Genomic DNA, 19,593 nt, shown 5'->3' on the forward strand with positions numbered 1-19,593 from the left:
TAGCATAAAGTGGAAAGAAAATAACCACATTGTGTTATTTTGTACAGGGGAAGAGTGTTTTATCTGGAGGCTTAGATGCTTTGGAATTTATTGGGAAGACAACCATGAATGTCCTTGCAGAAAGTGATCCTGGGTTTAAGAGAACCAAAACACTGATGGCAAGAACAGTTTCTCTCTCTCAGGTTGGATTTATTTAAATGCAGCTCTGTCAGTTCTTTCTCCATAATTTTAGATGCCTCAGGGAGAGGCTTTGTTTATTGCAGTAGATATTGGCTAGGCTTATGGAAATAAATATTATGCTTTATATTTGCTTCACTTTATTTTTCTTCACAGAACCACAAAAGATAATGTAAAATCATCATTTCTGCATAATCACATGTGCAATAGCAGATTTTAATAAGATAGTATATGTGGTGATAAATCATTACACTCTGGAGACAGAAACAAATTGTTCATGTTTTTGTATCAGCTGTAGACAGATACCTTCCAGCATAAACATCACGATAGTACTGTCCTTGGAAATGAGTAATACTGGAATATGACATATGTTTCATTAGGAATTAAAGCTGGGAAAAGTTGTATCTTAATGTTCATCTAAACTAATGGTACCCTTCACAGTTGTGACTCATATGTTTGAAAGTTCAAGGACATGATAAAAACAGAATAGAAGCATAAGTGCTGTCAATACAAAATTATTCTAATTCTCCAGACACTGGGAGGAGGGAGGCTGTGGAAATCAATAGACATTGAAAAAAAAGTAATTTTACTGTATGTTTACTTCCTTGTAGGGTGGAGTAAGGTATTTTTCTTTTAATGGGACGTTTCATCTTTAGTGTTTGTCATTCTACGTGTGAACAGACTGATACTGTTGTAGTAGGCCAAAAGCAAGTAACTCTTGTTAAGGCCTATGGGTTTAAAAAGAGCTTTTGAGAATACCTTCCTAAACAATGTGCATGAATTCACACATAAAATCTGAGGCAGAAAGCGACATAAATCAGTTCTCATGGGTAGCATAACACAGTGCTTCCTTCTGAGTGATTTGTACATAAAACTTCGTGAGTGATCTTTTGAAGGTGGAGACTGAAAAATCAACCATCATAAGTCTTTTGTAACAAATTAATAACTGAAGCCAATATCTTAGAAATTTTGAATGTTGGACTAGTGTAAGTGGAAAGAGTTTACCTGTATTCGGAGGCTTACATGTGACTTAAGATTCAGTTCAGATGTATTTACCAGCTTTACTGTAGCAAATTCATACAAGAGGCCATTTCTTCCTGGGACTAGAAGGAAGGAATAGGAGATCCTATTCTATACACTAGTCTATCCTTCCTATACACTAATAGCAGTGTATAAGAAGACTACTCCAAAATATCGCCAGCTATAGTATAGTTCTGTCCCACCTTTGGTAAAAGTCATACCTTACTAGGCCAATCTCTTTTGTCAGTCCTGCTGTCACATAAAACTGACTATAGTATCTGGTAAAAATATTTTATAGGAAATATTTAGTAGGTGCATTATTTATGCAAGTAGGTAAGTAGGTCCTAAAAATAATATTCTTCCCATTTTGGGGCCTGTGGAATGGACTGCATGACTCTTTAAGGCTGTGTATGGAATGGTCCTTATTTTTCTTTCATTGTAATTGGTGGCTAAATTCATTATACGGTATCCATAGCTGATGTTGCTTTTGAGAACATAAGCACAATTATTTGATAGTTAGCAACTACCACTGGGGAAAAACACACTTAGAATACTACTGAAATACTTTATTAGAGAAGTTAGATATTTCAGCTCTAAAATTTCACCTCTGCAGGTGTGATGTAGTCCCAAATTTTATTACTACTTCCTAGACAAGCAGAAGCAGAAAGTAATAAAACCTGTCATACCTACAGCACTACCCATAAACCAACAGAAATGGTGTGTATTTTTGCAGCTGTTGCGCGAAGCTAAAGAAAAAGAGAAACAGAGGAGGGCCCAGCAAGTTACAGTTGAAAGAACAGCCCATTATGGACTACTTTTTGATGAATTCCAAGGTTTGTCTCATCTTGAAGCTCTGGAAATCCTGTCAAATGAAAGTGAAGCTCAGGTACAGTATGCAGACAGCATAAATCAAAATGGTTGGGAAAAAAGTTGGTCTTTAATGTCACTCTGCAGTTGCATGTGGAATGAACAGTAAGTTTTCCATCAACTTCAAGGAAAGTTGGATTGGTCCCGTGGGCCAGTCCTTGACTTCAGAAAATCAATCTAAATACATCTAAAGTTTAACTCCAAGACTAGCTCAGTTTCCTAACTTGAAGTTACTTCTGTTAGGATCATATATAGTGTGTATTTTTCAGCTTGTGACACTGCAGATGTCTTCAGAATCTGCAAGGAGGTTGAAGTCTTTTGGTTTTGTATCAGGCAGGAATTCCAGACCTACTACACAAGTCCAGTTCCCTGATAAATATTCCAAAAATCATACACACATGCACACATGCATAAAATACAGTACTGTAAGCTTGAGACCTATACTGACAGCCCAAAAGCCATAGGAGGAGTGCAAGGGATTGAAGGCATTGCTAATGTCCTATGTGTTCCTAATAGCAGGGATATAAAAATATTTTTAAGCTTATACTTTAAAAGTTTCCATTAGAAAAAGTTCCAAATGAATCCTATTTTCATATATAGGATTTTATAAGATTTTTATATAGATAGTGTTATAGAGAGTGACCAGAAAGTCCTACGTAGTCCTTCACAACCTGAGTCAGATCTCCCAACTTTGCATTTAACCCTGAGCATAATGAGCTGGACACATGAGCAGTAAGGAGCAGTAAGACGATAAGGTAAGAAAATAGCACCTTTCTCCAGTCTCTCTCTGAGCCAGTCTGCATGTCTCAAGCAAGGTCTAAAAAACCCCCTTGAAACAAACCTAAAAGTAACAGTTTGTATGAATGGGGAGAAGGCGTTTCTGTTGGCTTCTGTAGAGACTGTGATTGTGGGATTACCACCATGCAACTATAGTGCAAACAAACAGCGATTCAAAGAATCTCTTTCCATTCCTCTTAGGCATGCTGACCTGTTAGATATGCACGGACTTGCAGGTCCCTGAGAAATGCAACGACCTGTCAATACATTCTTCAGATCAGGTAGACTGGTAGGCTGTCAATAATTTTGGTTGCATTTTGAAGGAGGGGAGACAGGCTTCTTTTTCCAGCTGCTCCTGTGAGCGGTCAGATTAACCATGAATTCTGCCTGTGCTCTTTTTGCCTGCCACCTTCATCCAAGCAATCCCCAAATGCTTATTGCAGTTTGCAATTACACCATAGATTTATCTCAAAGCTAATGTTCTGGGAGAAGGTAGAGACCTGATGATCTTGCAAAGCTGGTGTAATTTTTGTCATACTCAACAAATTTTGTTGATGAGAACTAAAAATGTGTCTACAGTGGAAGGTTTGAGCATAACAGAGGTTTCTGTTTCTTAGCCTATTTTGGTATCACGCTCCAAATTAGCACTGAAGAGATGCTTTGTTTTGATGAAGAATGCTTACTTTTAGTTTCCAAATGTCCTTTCGTTTACAGATTCAGTCATATTTAGCAACACTTGATGGAGAGCAGTTGGAGGCTGTGAAAACTGATTTAATTGCTATAAAAGAGATTTTTGTTCCAAAGGAATCAGATGATGAAGTGCTGCAGGAACAGAAAGGTAATTAGAAATGCAGAGACTACAAAAAAAATACTACAATCTAAAATACAATTTCTGATATCTAATATTTTCATAAAATTAATATTCTGGAAGTTCTGGAAGGTAATCAATGCTTAATTTTGAATTTATATTGTAATTGAAGTGTGAAATGTAGAAAATATAACATGAGGAAGCATTATATTACTTTGCTATATTGTCAGTGAAAGCAAAACAAAAATAAGAAGGGAAAATAATAACCATTTGGATAACTGAGTTTTCCTTACAGAACCTGTTTATGAAATTGTGTAATCTGAAAGTTTTGAAGTCTTTAGCAATGCTTTTCTGTTTAGCAACTTCATCCTCACTTTGCACCCTCCCTTACTAGATAGGGAAAAGGTTAGAGTGTAATAAAGAGGCTTACTAATCCTGAACTTTTTGAGGGAAAGTCACTTTGAAACATAGTGGCAAAGCTGCTTTCTAGGTATTGCTTGGCAAGATATGGGATGTGAAGTGTGAAAAATAAGTTAAAGCAGCAAGAGAATGCTGTAACTGTGACATAGTGCACAGCATTGAAGAGAACAGAACAGTCCATAGATCAGCTCACAAAGGTTCCAATAAGATGGGTTAGGGGCAAAATAGGTGTCTTAAACAGGTCGGGAATGTTGGCACTCCCCAGAACAGGCTGAGAACAGAAGGATAAAAAGTTAGCTTAAGGCCACCATAGTTCATGTCTACAGGCCTGTGAGATCCATACCAAACCTCTTCTAGCTGATAGAAACAACCCCTTTGACCTGATTGAAGACTGGTTTATGACATCGAACAATATATTGTTGTGTTTAAGAAACATAAAAAGATATTTCTTCCACATCTTGATCTTCTCAGGGGTCCTTTGCCAATAAAACTTACATTTTGCGAGATCGTGAGGTGATTTCTCTAGCCTTCAGGAAAGTTAGAAAAGATGGAGATTAACTAACGGTGTTTGAAAATGTTAAATCTTTTTTAGCCACTGAGCAGTATTTGAAAAGAAATTAATTACTACTTATTGCTAATTTGTTACCACTTTCTCATCACCAAAGTCATGTTATTTGTATGGTGTTATTTGCCAGTGCTATACATATTCAGCAAAAAAAAGACTAGTTGGGAGGAAGACTGGTACTATTACATTCCCATGTTTGGAAAGGGTACCCTGGACTCTCAGAATCTCATTCAGAGATGCTAGTGCTGCTTTTAGTTTCTACTCTAAACGCTTTCATTCCTACAGAAGGAGAAATAACTGCAGCGATCTTTGGAGGAGTGTTTTGGGAAAGGATATGGGCTTGTTCTTGGCCACCTTGAAACTGGAATTTTGTGGCTTTTTTTGCTTTTTGCGTCTTTGCTTAACAGTCAGACAGGTGCAAAATCAATATGAAAAGACAGAAACGGAAAAGACATTTTCTGACACAAGTAGGAGAAAGCCAAATGCATACCCTTCTCTCTAATGTTTCCTCTTTGATTATGCAACCCTTCCATGTATTTTTTCACGGCAGCTTCTTTTCCTTTCAGTTCTTTATGAAATAACGAGAGGAGAATACCTGAAAAAGTAGCTTTTCGTATGTACTGAAAGCCATTAACACCAAAAATTTCATATGTGAGGTTAAGGGAGATGGGAACCAAAGTGAGTATTAAATTGAATATGCCAGTTATCAAAAATTTGGGTAAGTTTGCATTGATCCAGTGAACTGCTTACCAGTTTTCAGCATGCTGCAGTTTTTATATATAAAGCATTTGGCATTGCTTTAAGAACAAGTGAATTCAATGTAACCAAGAGGTGCTGTATTACAAAACCTGAAAATCCTATTGCCAAAATTTACTGGTAAGGGCAGCAATGAAACAAACTCTGTGCTTCTCTTTGGCCTGCCAGAATACAATCTTCTTGGCCTGTTCCCCTGCTGTTAAAAGAGGCAAGTTCAGTCTCTTGGCCATTGCAGGTGAACAGTTCTTCATGCTAAATACTGATTTATTTTCTAGCACCAAAGATGTCCCTGCCCATGGCAGAGGGCTTGGAACTAGATGATCTTAAGGTCCTTTCCAACCCCAACCATTCTATGATTCTCCCTTTACAAGTAAAGATGAGATGTCCTTTGCTCTAGCAGAGTATAATCTGAGCGTCAGATTCCACCACCTTTCCACGTATTGCAAGGTATTGTGGACTGTAAACAGTTCTACCAAAATCCCCAAACTCTTTGGGGATTTTAAGCTTTTAAGCCCAGTACTAAAGATTTGCATAAATCAAATCAAATTTGCATACCAGTTGGAAAAACTGGCCTCACCTAATAAATGAACAAAAAATAGTCAGAATACGGCAAGACATGAAATTAATTTTTGAAGTAGCTAGACTTTTATCAGGCTCAGTATGGGGACCTCGGCCTTTTAGTGTCATCAGGCTAAAAAGAATGGATTTTATACATTCGTCCAGGAAATTAAGAGTCCAAACTCAGTAAGTGCAGGTGAACAGAACCAAAGAAAATCCTAACTTTTAGGAACTTGGAATGTGTTAAAATGTGGCAACTGCAAGTAGTCAAAGGGATATATATAGTGATGATGAAATTCAAATACTAGTGATATTTATCTTTGCTCAAAAACCTTGTGAAATAAAAGTACAGATTCTTTAAGGCTCATTACTCCAAAGCAGAACAGAAAACATTCTTCATTGAAGCAAATCTCAATCTTAAAATAGAAAGAAAAGACATCTCTAGGTGTGGTTTGCAGACCGAGCAATAGAGAAAGTGTTTTCCATATGTTTCTTCTGAAACTTACTTGTATCTGGCCCTGCTGCAGTTTTTATTTCTTGGTTTGAAAAAATAGGTTAGTATCTTCAGTGATTTTGTGGGTCATGTGTTGTCAGATAACTAGGGATCGTGCAGCTGCTTCTCCTTTTACCTGTTTTTGTGAAACTTAGTGGAACTTAGAATGGGGTAGAAAGAGTAGTCAAAGAGCCAGGCTAGCATATCAGGTTTTGCAGGTATCTCTCTTGCTTGTTCTCGTCTTTATTTGAGCATACACATGCACACACCCACACATCCCTTTCTTTCACCACAGTCACTGTTTTTCAAGTGCCAGAGTGCCTGGGGAAACTCTTTGACTGCATGTATTTGATTGTGTAAAATTTTATAGTGATAACACCCTAACAAAAATTGTCTTGTTTTTTCTTGCAGCAGATATGGGAGAAGAGTTTGTCAGCATGCTCACTGAACTGCTCTTTGAATTGCACGTTGCTGCTACTCCTGACAAACTCAATAAGGTTAGCACCTGTTAGTGAGCTGCCCCTCTGTTTCTTCAACAAAGGGAGAAGGCTTTGTTCTGAAATCTGACACAGAGCAGTACCTAGCTCAGTCCAGACAGTTCAGAAAGCAAAGTACAGGAGGGTGGGACTAAAATGGTGAATACAGAGAAGCTTTCAGACGAGAAGAGAGATTAGTAAGGCAATACAGTCGCAGTGACTAGCTAGCACAATGGACCCTGTTAGAAAGCCTTGCCCCAGGGGTGTCTCAGCAGATCAGAGTTCACGAGCACAGCAGATTTGGTCTTACATACTGGGAACAGAGGTTGGGCTCAGAATTATTTTTCTTGCTCATCATGTTTACTCTTTTGCGAAACTTCTCCAGACCTTCTTAGCTGGAAGCAAAGTCTTGGCTTTATCCCATCTAGCTTCAATCATCTAAAAGTTAGACAGCTAGAAGCCAGTCACATCGCTAGTCACATTTGTGCTATCAGGCCCCTTTAAAGGTGATTTACCTGCTTATCTTAGGCTCAGATGAGTCTTTATCTCTGTAGCTGCATATATAGACTGTGGATAACTAGCTTAGGTTTAAGGCATAACATATTTTATTTTAACTTCATGTTAAAAAAGAGGCATCATAAATATTCTACTAACCTTAACAGTAGTCTGAAGTTGTGTAGAACTTCAAGGCTTTTCCACTTTGATCTACTTTCATGCCTGGCAAGGCAGCTGAAGATACAGTGAGTTTCTGTTTATTTTTCCTTTAAGAATTCAGTATCTCTCTCTTACCTCTCAAATACCTTTTTTTTTTTCTTTCTATTTTTTATACCACCACCTTATTTTTTTATTTTGGAAAATTATTTCTGTGTAAATTCCTTTGAAAAATTAAATTCCTTTCACCTCCTAAAGCTGAAATATTAGTAACTTTGTTTTTAATGCCAACACTATGTGCTGGTTAGAAGTATCATACCTGTAGAGGAATTATCCCTGTCTGATCCATCTTTAAGCAGTCAGAAATGCTTCTCCCCAGAGTTTCTTAAATATACACTTAACTAAACTAAATTCCACACAGAGGCTTGATACGTTTAAACTTCTAAATGTAAAAAGGAAGTAATTAAATGTATTGTTAATTAATGTTCGGGACCATAATTTGATATTCCTTATTTGAATTGAACTTTGGGGTTGGGTTCTTTGTTTGGCAGGCTAGGAAAAAAGCTCATGAATGGTTGGAAGAAGCCACTTTTTCCACTCCAGTAGACATAGAAGAGAAGCTAAAAGAAAAACCTGGAGAACCTGGTGAAGAAAACACTGAAAAAGAAGATAAAATTGACAGTGAAAAACCAGAAGTAAATAAAAACAAAACTGTGGAGGTAAATAGCTTTTAGAGGATAAGTTTCATTAAGCAGATTGTTGTACTTTGATAAGAATATTTATCTTTGTGTGTTGGTTTTATGTGTTGTCCTTATTTTCGAGACTTATGGAAGTATTAAGAAGTATTAACATATAACTACTCACTGTAGACCCAATAGGAAACTAACTTACATAAATATTTTTACTGTTAGTCTGTTCCCATAAGAAAATATCAAAGTAGCAGGTCCTCTGCTTATTGCGTTGGTTTTATTTTTTCATATCTCTGTTTTTGTGTGTATGCACGTGTATGCACAGCATATGGCACAGCAAGCTGAGAGATTCTGTGGTGTAATGATGATAGCATATTGCAAGTCATATCTCAACATTCCTTGGCATCTCCTTGTCCCAGTGACAGTACATGAAAGAAGTTCTCAAACTTTATTTAAACTTTAAGCAGTTTAAATCACACAGAAATATTCTCTAGGCAACTCACAAGTGTTCATTCTCTTTAGGAAAGATAACTCTAAAGGCTAAAAGAATTGTGTCCATTTAGGTAACCCCTCTTGCTGATAAGGTTAATTTTGATTGAATATTTTACATGAAGTAACAGCAATATTAAATGTGGTTGGTATCTTTGTCGAGATTTTTTGAATGAATTCTAGTAAAGAAGTTATCTCTCATGTTTTCTTACAAATAAGACCCAAAGAAGGAGACAGTTACACTGTATATATTACAGATTTTTATGTGATTGCAGATTTCCAGCTGGCATCAGCTTGTGAAAAGTGTAGCACCATAGCGCTCGGTAGAATTTTTATCATTGAGGATAAAAGCCACTTTTTTACTGAGAGTATTATCCATTTCTACTCTGGAGAGTCATCTGAGGGATGACCCAGTACTTTTGGCTCCAGATGAAATTAATTATGACTTATTCTAGACTTAAGGGATCTTTGCATTTGTTAGGACTAAGTTTAAAAATGCTATATGAGAAAATCTGAGAGCCTGACCTAGTTCCCATCTAAGTAAGTGGTAGACTTGTTCTTACTAGTTTTTCAGGATGAGTATAAGGTCTGTGTTTTATAATGTGTGGATATTTAATTTTTCAGTATTGTTTATGAGGATGACATTATGGCTGATATTACTTCACTATGTATGTGGCGGCATTTCCAATTGGGGCAGGGAGGGCTCCGATGTTTCAAATTCTTTCCTATGTATATATCTATACATATAAGTGGTGTTATTATTGGTTATATTATTCCCTGTTTTTAATTCAAGGAAATCTACATGCTGTCCATTGAAAGTCTGGCCGAGGTAACTGCTCGTTGTATTGAACAGCTTCATAAAGTAGCGGAATTAATTCTGCATGGGCAGGAAGTAGAAAAAACAGCTCAAGATCAAGCAAAAGTACTGACAAAGTGAGTAATACGGACATTTGACATTTGCTTAAAACTGTGAAGGTCTGTTCAGTTTTTGGCACCTGAAGGCACACTAAGTTCATGGATCAACAAACAGTATTTGCTCTAGGGGTCCTGGTGGTACATTTTCTCATGTAATCAAGTTACATAGGCTACCTGTCGTTTTCTGGCATGGCCAACATATGTATGTTTACAAAAACATGACCTATTTGCAGTCTGAAAGTTGTTTCTACTCCAGCAAGTGAATGTACATGCTAATTTGGATTGAATTTCCTAATCTCTGTGCTAGCATACATACAGTTTGCTATTAGAGTGCACAATGCAGTCGCCTTATCTGCCAGTAGTTTCATTATCTACTGTTTATCTGCCAAAAATGCAGAAAAGTCAATCTGCAGTTCTAAACAAGACCACATTTGTCAGCAACTTTGCAGTAAACCATGACAAAACATACATAAATTGAAGAAGCCACTTTATCTAGTGGGACTCAAAATTCAGATCTCAAGCTCTCTGTAGTAATCAATTCTACTGATTTCAGTGGGTTTTGACATTAAGGTGTGGTAAGCACTTGAGTCCTAAGTAAGTAAATTATTTAAGCAAGTGTTTATCCTTAGGAATGCTAGTAACAATAGCAAAGGCCATAGAAACACTTCAGTCTAGAGCAATGTACTTGAATAAGTATTTTTCTGAATTAGAGCTAAGGTATGGTGCACTTTGCATTTGTGACTGTTTAGCAAAACAGTGAAAGGTCTAGGAATAAAACTCCTTGCTTACTCATATTTTAACCACAAGGATATTCCCTTTTTAGTACATTTGGAGTAGATGTTTTATTGCTTAGATAGGAAATTTCTCACTGTTCTCATTAAAGTTTGATTTATTTCCAGTAGAATTTCTAGGAGTTGTGTTGCTGCAATCATCAGGAAAACAATAGTTAAACTAGAAGTTTGGACTTTAAAAAATGGAAACATTGCCCTATCAAAAAAGACCAGTGTTTGAGCCAACGTGACATCATTTTACTGCTGTAGTCAGCCATGGATTTTTCAGTGGAGGAATATAAAAACTATATCATGAACAAAGGCTACCCCAAAATATTAAAAAAATTACTAGAAGCAAAATTTCTCTAACATTCTTGGCTTCTAAGATGAAGTGTGTGTCTGGGATAGGGGTTTCATCCATTAACTGGACAAAGACGTATTTTTATATTTGTCTCTCTTTTTCAAACTAGCTTAACAAATGCCATGTGCAATGAAGTTTCATCTCTATCCAAGAAGTTTTCCGATTCTGTAACAGCAGCTGGGGTAAGATAACAGCATTTTTTGTAGCATTTGAGCTTTTTTTAGCATAGTTCACTTCTTGAAACAGAAATTATTTCCTGGGTCTGGCGGCTTTACCTGAGGTACCAGCAAAATAGGTGCTTCTTTCCTCAGATGAAGAACACAGAGTGTTTTTACAGCAGATTCCCCATTGCAGAGAGTTTATAAGCCTCGATAGACTGCAGTGTGTCCCCTGCCTTCTGAAATCTCTCCCATTTTTCCCGATTACCACTCAGAAATTCTTACCTTCTTGTACTGAAAGGGCCCCACATTTGAAGTCCCACAGCTTGATATTTTCTTCTCCTACTCAGCCTATCCCTTTTGAATGCATTTGTGTAAAAGTCATTAACATATTCCAGTACCTTACGATGGCTTCATTAGCCTTTGCTAATTCCCCTGGACTAGGGCCACTTGTTTTCAAATGGTTTAAGAGATTAGAAAATCTCTTTGGTGGCCCATCTTAAAAAAAAAACAAACAAACCCAAAACCAAACCACTCTGTCTTGTATCTCAAGATATTTCATTTAGGAATATCCATTTATCTGTGAACATCTTTGCTAGAAATAGGACCCTGCTTTCAGGATGTTTCAAAGATGACTGACGGATATCTGAGTATTTTAGCAGCATCCAGAGGGAAAAATCGTGCTGTTGCTGAAATTGTTCAGTGAACGTCAGAGAAAAACAAACTCTGGCTCTCCTGATTACTCCATGAAAATGTGAAAGTACATCAAAGGAAATTTTCCCAGTTCTCCCATAAACTCTTCCAGCACATCTCTGAGCAATTTTTTTCACAGTTATTTGTGGAGAACGTGATTTATTGGGTTGCTTTTATTCTGAATAATTTACATTCCTTCCCATTACTCTGGAAGAAACTGCTTATTTTGTATTTTAGGATTGTATTTTAGCATATCTTTGTGTGACAGTTGCAATAAGTACATGCACAGACATACAAAAATAAATTGCTCGTGAAATATTAAGTTGGCCTAGCTCAGAAAATTGTAACCTAAAGCTTTTGTAAGCATTGCACTGGGTTTGTTCTTGTCAACTCTGTACTGAATTTTTAGTTTTAAGATCAGATTGTTTTTGTGGACATTTGTGTGGGCACAAAAAAAATTGAGCACGAAGACATTTTCCACTGCTAAAATACTCTCTAGAAGATACTTTTAGAAGGTGATCTTTATATGCTGTCCCAGCCCTGTAAGCTTTTGGAGGAAGATGTGGGCCTTCTGCTCACCATGGTCAGTGGGAAGGCAAGGAGCACCTGTCACGCTTCAGGACTGTAGAAAACCTACATCTTCCTGCATGTCCCAGAGGTCCAACTTGCTCCTTAGGCTGTCAACAGCACCCGGGTTTACAAACACTTTCCAGTATCCTGCAAAGTGCATTGACTTGTGGGAAACTGAGAAATGGCTTAGAACTGGAAGTACTGGTTTTTTCAAATTTAATGCCATCCTTATGGCTGTGTAATTCAGGCAGTAGTTATAGTGGTGGCTGTACACATAGTCTGTAATGTTGGCAATGTTGCTGAGTGAGTAGTAATGCAGAAGTAAGAAGTAACAGCTTCGCTTGCTATGCAAGATTTCTTTCAAACTTCAACTTATTGATTCATACAATCAATAGCATTTAATTGATGCTGCTCTTTATCTGTTTCAGTTTATTGACAATCAACGAAACAGTGCACTTCATAATGGATTTTCTAGTAACTGACAGTAGAATTGCTCTTCCTTTCTCTAACCATCATCCCTTTGTTCTGCCATCTTTCTCCAAGCTAAAATTAAGACGTTTCATGTTTCTTTAAATTTATAATATGAAAGCTACAAGGTTGTAGGGAAATCCTTCAGTTAAATTAATCAGTATTGTGTTTCCTTTGCTCTAATAAAGCCCACTGTTTGGTATTGAAAGAAGGCAGCTCTTGCTGGAGGTTACTGTCTTTCTAAAAAAATACAATGCGAAGAACAGTGGAAATAAAAAAAGGAACACACTTTTGCCATTTAAAAAAGCTGAGAAGTTGGTGAATCCTGGTTTCCTAGCCTTTGATAGTGTCACTGCTCTTTGTACATGCACACAAATACCGTACGGGCAGGTGTCAAGAGAGTGGGGCCAGGCTATTCTGTGGTTCTCAGTCACATGATAAGTGGCAACAGGCACAACCTGAAACACAAGAAGTTCCATCTGAATATGAGGAAAACCTTCTTTATGTTGAAGGTGGCAGAGCACTGGAACAGGCTGCCCAGAGAGGTTGTAGAGTCTCCTTTTCTGGAGATATTCACATCCCTCCTGGACGCGATCCTGTGTAATCTTCTTTAGCAGGGGGTTTGACTGGGTGATCTCCAGAGGTCCCTTCCAACCCCAACCATTCTGCAGTTCTGTGTACCTATCTTTATTCCTATCTGGTGGTTAAGAAAAATGCTTTGTTTGCTGAGCTGTGTTTACTGGCCAGCCTGCATTGTCCAGCATATACTGCCTCCAGTTTGGGCATCTGGGTTTCATCTGCTTTTCCTTCTGTAAGGGAGTTACTCTGGGCCTTTCATTTCCTCCTAACCACAGATATTTGTGAAACTCCTAAAAACTGCATTTTCCTTCTGACCTGTATTTTTCCTTCTTGTTTCCACGAAAATGAGTAAGGGCTTAAAAAATCTTGGGAGAGTTGAAAAGGGCACTGACAGACACATGGACAGATAATGTGCCATAAATCTCACATCCATAGGAAACCAAGCAATTTCAAAGTCCATGAATTAATAAAAAAGTAAACCCCTCGGCCTGTTTTAGTTCATTGTACTCAGTGATAGAAATATGCAGGGTCTACTGAAGTGTGTATGAAATGTAGATGTAGTTATCAGGAATACTATGATAAACAGTATGAATAAGAATCAAGGTGAAGCAAGACCTTTATAGAATTCATAAAACCACTTCTCAGATACCAGTATATTTCTGTTAAATGTATTTCTTGTCCTGGCATTTCATTCTATTTTCCGGTTTACAGAGCAGTATGAAGGCAGAGGTTCTTAACCCCATCATCAACAGTGTGCTATTAGAGGTAAGCCTTCACTTTTTTCATGTTAGGAAATGTTCTAGTAAAATGATTTTGAAATGAAACAGTCACATTTGTGTCTGAAGAAAGAGCTATATAAAAAGTAATGACAATATTCTGTCTGTTCAGTGCTAGCTCATACACCTCTTTGGTTTTGTGTTCAGGCCCTCCCACAAATACTATAAGAGTAATATTGCATTTACTGAGGATTCTAAAGAACTATACGACTAAAATGAAATTGGCCAGCTCTGAAATTTTGCTGCTATATTGGTCAGAGCACAGCAGACACTGTGATGTGCTGTTTAGCCCCTTTCTAACCTATTCACAGGTTGCCTGGAATAAGGCTGTTCTTACTGTTCTGTTACCTACTTCAAGTACTGCAAAGTATTTCTGATTCACAGATAGTTTCAGGCTATTCTTTTGTTTAAAATTTGTGTTGCAGGTGTGCTTCAGTGCTTGCCATCCACGGGCATTTAGATTTCTGCAAAGATTCAGTCTAGCAGCAGAGCAGGCTTTGGTCAGCACAGAGATAACCATGTGTCAGACATCACCACAATGTTCATGAGCGATTTAGTTTGTTAGATGCCATGATCTATGAGTGACCTCTTCTATTATACACATCAGAAAAGCACAGTAAGATGTGCCTCAGTTTTACTGAGAAGAGGTCAAGAGGGAGTAATATGCTCATGAAGTACTAAAATATGTATTATCTGCAGCACAAATTCTTTTAACTCTGTTAATTAGATCACACTTCTCTTCAAACATAAATAAACATGAAGTAGTAACTACACATTGTCATTCTGTATCTAATAGCTGTGTTCCCTTAGCAAGGAGGATAAGATTGTTTTACAATAAGCAATTTTGCATTGAAATAACATCTTTAAGGAAAAACATGGAAAGTTGAATAGAGCTGTAGCAAAGATTACTATATGGTTCTTTTTGTCATAGGGTAAGGTTGCTGTTGCAGCTGACGTATCTTTCTGTGCCTCAGGAACTGCAAAATCTGGGAGTGTCCAGAACTGTGGGATATGGTGTTTTGTACTTCTTACATCTCATATTTGTATACAAATATGTATTAGTACAGCCTAGGGTCACGGGAAATTACAAACTGCTAAACTGCTACGTTCAGTAGTAGAAATGCCAAAAATAGTACTACATGTTAAAACCAGTACAATAATTCAAACTTAATTTTAGTGATACTTCTTCCACCTACAGCAAATTCAAACTTAGTTCTGTTGATGGAGAGACTAACTGGTTTATATTTAAAAAATCAAATCTACTTCTGAACACTGGCATTTTATTCTACTCACATTACAAAGAAAACTGTCCAAGAGTTCAGGGGAGGGGAAATCAGACTTTTATGCAGTGATTCAGGCTGTCCTTGTTAGCTGTAAATTGTTGTAGTTTATCATTTTTGTTATCGACAGAGTCTAAAATCTTACGTGAATGCATATGCTAATGTAGAATGATGCTGATGTAAAACAAAGTACTGTAATTTAATATATAATTTCTGAAGTACATGACAGCTCTACTGATGAACCACTTTTTCTCTCCCCATTAGGGTTGCAACAGTACTACCTATATTCAGGATGCTTTCCAGCTATTGCTTCCAGTTCTGCAAATTTCCCATATCCAGACGAGCTGTTTGAAAGCACAAGAATGACAGTTTCCCAGCAGCTGTCACCACTGGGCTTAACAGAAACCACACACCTGATATCTTTGATGCATGCAGGTAGAAGAGATGGTACGAGAGATGTCTGGCCACTTTGAGAAATTTGAAGACACTAAATGCGATTTTGCACATACGATATTGAACAACATTTTAAAACTCTTTTCAGACTTTTAGACTTAAGAAGTAGTTAATAAAGTGAGTAATTTCTTTTCCATTAGAGTATATCCTTTGCAGGAATTTAAACCAAAGTTTATTCATATTATCATTGACTTAAACACAGTTTCTAAATGTTGACCCTTTCAGTTGTATGAAGTGAATTGGAATGTAAAGTTGTTTAAAACATTTCAGCCCAAATGACCATTTCTGTTGTTTGTATCCTGTCAGTTAAAAATGTATATTTCAAAAATTGGTTTCAGTATTTGATTTGAGGCAACATGAGCAAATTATCGTAGTGCTGTGCTCATTAAATATTGCTTATAGTAGCAAACAATAACATCATAATAATATGTACCACCTACATAACACTTTGTGTTGAAAAAGTTGTACAGTAATAGGTATGAACTTTGCTAAATGAAAATTATGGAGAAAGTGCATAAAGAATTATACTGAGAAGTTCTGAGCCAGTTAAGAGTGCTAAGCTCTATATTTGCTGACCCATGATTTTATATTTATGTGTCTGTTTCTTCATTCCAGCAACTGAACAACATTGCAGGCTGAAGTAATCTTTTTAATATGCAAGGGATAGAAAATTTCCCTTTCGTTTGGCAGTTGAAACACCCCCAAAATAACCTCCTCTCAGATGCATCACCAGGTTAGCACTTCAGGGTTTAATTTGGGCTTTAAACATTGTAAACCTTTTATCAAATGGAGTTACTGATACTAACAATTCAGCCGTACAGTTTTGGGGCGTAGAAAAGAAGTTGTGAAAACAAGTTAAGAGAGAATTGCTTTGGGTGGGGAGGTCCTATGTCACCTTTTCTCTGGGGCAGTAGCTACACAGAGCATAAATGAGCAGCAGGTATGACGTTTCATGATAACACCAGCAACCATGATAATTTGTCCATATCCTTAGCTTAAAATCCTGAGCTGTGAACCTCAGATTTGTTTAGGTTAGTTTACCTCGTAGGCAGGAAGAACATCCCAATATTTTATGTAGCCTCTTCTCCTGGATTGTCATTGTTTATTATGATTCTTTCAGCTATTTTGTATTTTTTTTTTCCGCTTGATACACTCATGGGTTGTATTTAAATGCTATTTAATTGTAGTTAACATCTGAGTATTTTTTACTATAGAAGCAAGTTCATACATCATAAAAATGATGAAATGGAGAATAAGGAAATACTATCCTGTTTTTCAAAAGAGAGAAACCATGTTTCTGCTTTGCACATGGTAACTTTTTTGAGACCGAATAAGAGAGGACAGAAAGGTCTCTGTGTGTCTTACACGATTGCGGTCCCTGTTCTGCTGTCACACACATTGTGACTTTTCCATCTTTTGTTACTTAGAGATGAAGTTTTCACTATCCCTGGAATAAGGTTTGTTACATAAAATCTATTTTCTGCCACCCTGTAATCGAACAGATTTGAGATATCTTTCTGAGTAAGTAGAAGGGGTACAGTCTTCAAATCCACTTGCATAAAATGTAAAAAACCCACTTTACAGCAATGTGAACAAAAATAAGAAAGCCCCTTGGCAGCTGCAAAGGCAAACAAAGGTTCACATGCATTGGTATTTATGCCATATTGAACAGCCAACATTACCTTAACATGGGAGGAAGTGGGACGCAGGAAAATGCGACCAGTCAGCAGACTCACTAGCCCAGAGGTAGGATTCAGCTCCCACCAACCATTACACTCACCACACTTCTATCTGGCATGGCTTTATTTCTGAAAGCATCATTTCAAAAGTGTATTACAAAATAATGTTTAGTTGATACAAAACATTTCACCTCTGGCTTCTACACTTTGAGGGGAATAAGCGGACTCTTCTCTAGTCGTTCTGCTTGGCTGCGGGCAGATGCACACACGTGTGCTTGCTTGATCAGAGGTCATTCTTGTATACACACTGTGACCCAGGAGAACAGCTCCTCAGTGCACGTTACTGAGGGCCACATACTTGCGCCATATGCAGGATCATGAGCAGTTCCCAGTTTTAAAGATCTAGACACCAGTGAAAGTATTCAGTAGCCTGTAAAAAGGCCTAGTTGTTTAAGGTGCTTCTTTCTGTTGCTCTATGCTGGCAAGCAGAATATAATACCTGGTTAAAGCTTGTTTATTTTTTCAGAGACAGTAAAGAAAGGTGTTTTCACCTATCAATCATTACAAGCTGGATTTATTTTTACTTTAACTTGATCATTATTTTTCATCAAGAATTCTTTCTATTCAGTTTGGAGTACAGCTCTGCATTAGGTATCTGTAAACATCACATTACTGCCAAATGAGTCACAGAACATGGCAGTAGCTATTCAATATCGGTCCCAATCCGAGTTAGTGTTTTCCAACATAAATTGATTTAGTTACTTTTTATATGGATCTTTTTTTTCCTCTGAACTGCAGTGCAGAATATATAGTGTTAAACCTGTCAGAAAAACGTGTTGACTAATGGTGGTGCCTCTTAGCAGAGGCTGAAAAATATAGTATTAGAAGCCTCAGGGGATAATGTTTGCAGTGGTTGAGGGGCATTCATAAGACAAAGATTGCTTGTCTGAGATACTGCTTACTAGAGGTTTCACTGTCTTGCTTAAATTATGTATGTATTAAATAAAGTACCTTACCCTAAAGTAAAAGAAGCCATAAAAAATAACATGGAGACTTGAAGTATTTACATCTATACAAAGTAGAAAGGAAAATAAGGCAGAATATGAGCATAGGGTTACTCCATCTGATCTCAGATACAGTAATTTTGCCTTAGGACAACTGAATGTTGTATCTGTACATCAATTTCAGGTAAATAACATCTCAGTAGAAAAGTACTATGTGGATGTAACCAGAATGTTTTGTTTACACAGATTTGTATTTTTCCATCGGTCAAATAAATCACTTTAGATACTGAACTGAGACAGTATACCAAAAAAATAATGTATTGAAGAATAATGTGGTGGGAGGATGCACTCAGTGAAGTCTTTCACTTTGTGATTTTGCGATTTACCTTTGGAATGATAAGTGTGATTTTCCTGAGAGTCTGGCAAAACCAGATGTTGCCTTAAACTTTTAAGGGAGAGTGCTCTTTCTTTCATCGCCACCTTTTCCCAGGTCAGTATGCTGAGTGTGCCTTGGCACTTGTCAAACTACAAGGTTTCAGATACTTATTTAAAAAAAACCCTAGTCTGTGAAAATCACCTGTTCTCTCAAGCAGATCTGGGGTTTGTGGCATTCTATTCACTTTTGAGCACACCTTTTGATGCAGAGACAAAGGAGACAGGCTTTTGCACTCACTAAGCTGAGAAATTTATCAAGATGAAACTTAAAACAGTGTCTGCAGACCTACGGCCTTGCAGATGATCCACTGTTACAGCTCATCACCAAAGGATGATCTAGGAGTCATCCTTCAATTTGCTGTAGTTGTGTATTAAAGGTATTTGCTATTTTATTTATTTTTAAGGCAGGCAAACCAGAGCAAGCTGTAAGTTGTTTGCTGCTTTTGAGGGTATGGTCTATTCATGTGTAAACATCTCTTCCCCATGATTTGCTCCTCCACCCCAGCATCCATTGCTTGTGACAGCTAAACAAAAGAGCTGTCTCTTTGACTTTCTTCATGCTGCTTAGATCATCCACTGAAGCCGTTAATATCTTCCTCTAAAATGTGCCTCAGTCTTATAGAACAACATCGCAATCATTGCAAGCTGAGATGCTTTTTAATGATGTTTCCAGTGTCACCCATTAATCAGGATTCATAACTACTTT

The 19,593-nt window shown here is 37.3% G+C and overlaps 1 protein-coding gene across 4 annotated transcripts in view; it reads left to right on the forward strand.

The window, feature by feature from the left end:
* The window catches only part of FAM114A1 (family with sequence similarity 114 member A1), a 34,159-nt gene extending 15,416 nt beyond the window's left edge, over positions 1–18,743 (forward strand). For 3 of the 4 annotated variants that reach the window (XM_030493379.1, XM_030493380.1, XM_030493382.1), the window contains 9 exons: positions 48–182; positions 1,931–2,083; positions 3,556–3,679; positions 6,853–6,938; positions 8,120–8,287; positions 9,540–9,679; positions 10,902–10,974; positions 13,972–14,025; positions 15,581–18,743. In XM_030493379.1, the coding sequence (XP_030349239.1) occupies positions 48–182; positions 1,931–2,083; positions 3,556–3,679; positions 6,853–6,938; positions 8,120–8,287; positions 9,540–9,679; positions 10,902–10,974; positions 13,972–14,025; positions 15,581–15,682 (1,035 nt within the window). In that variant the 3' untranslated portion in view covers positions 15,683–18,743. The remainder of the gene's footprint in view (positions 1–47; positions 183–1,930; positions 2,084–3,555; positions 3,680–6,852; positions 6,939–8,119; positions 8,288–9,539; positions 9,680–10,901; positions 10,975–13,971; positions 14,026–15,580) is intronic. The other variant, XM_030493381.1, reaches the window with a different exon arrangement.
* The last annotated feature ends 850 nt before the right edge of the window (positions 18,744–19,593 follow it).

This window comes from Strigops habroptila, chromosome 7, assembly GCF_004027225.2.
Source record: "Strigops habroptila isolate Jane chromosome 7, bStrHab1.2.pri, whole genome shotgun sequence".
Classification (NCBI taxonomy): Eukaryota; Metazoa; Chordata; class Aves; order Psittaciformes; family Psittacidae; genus Strigops; species Strigops habroptila.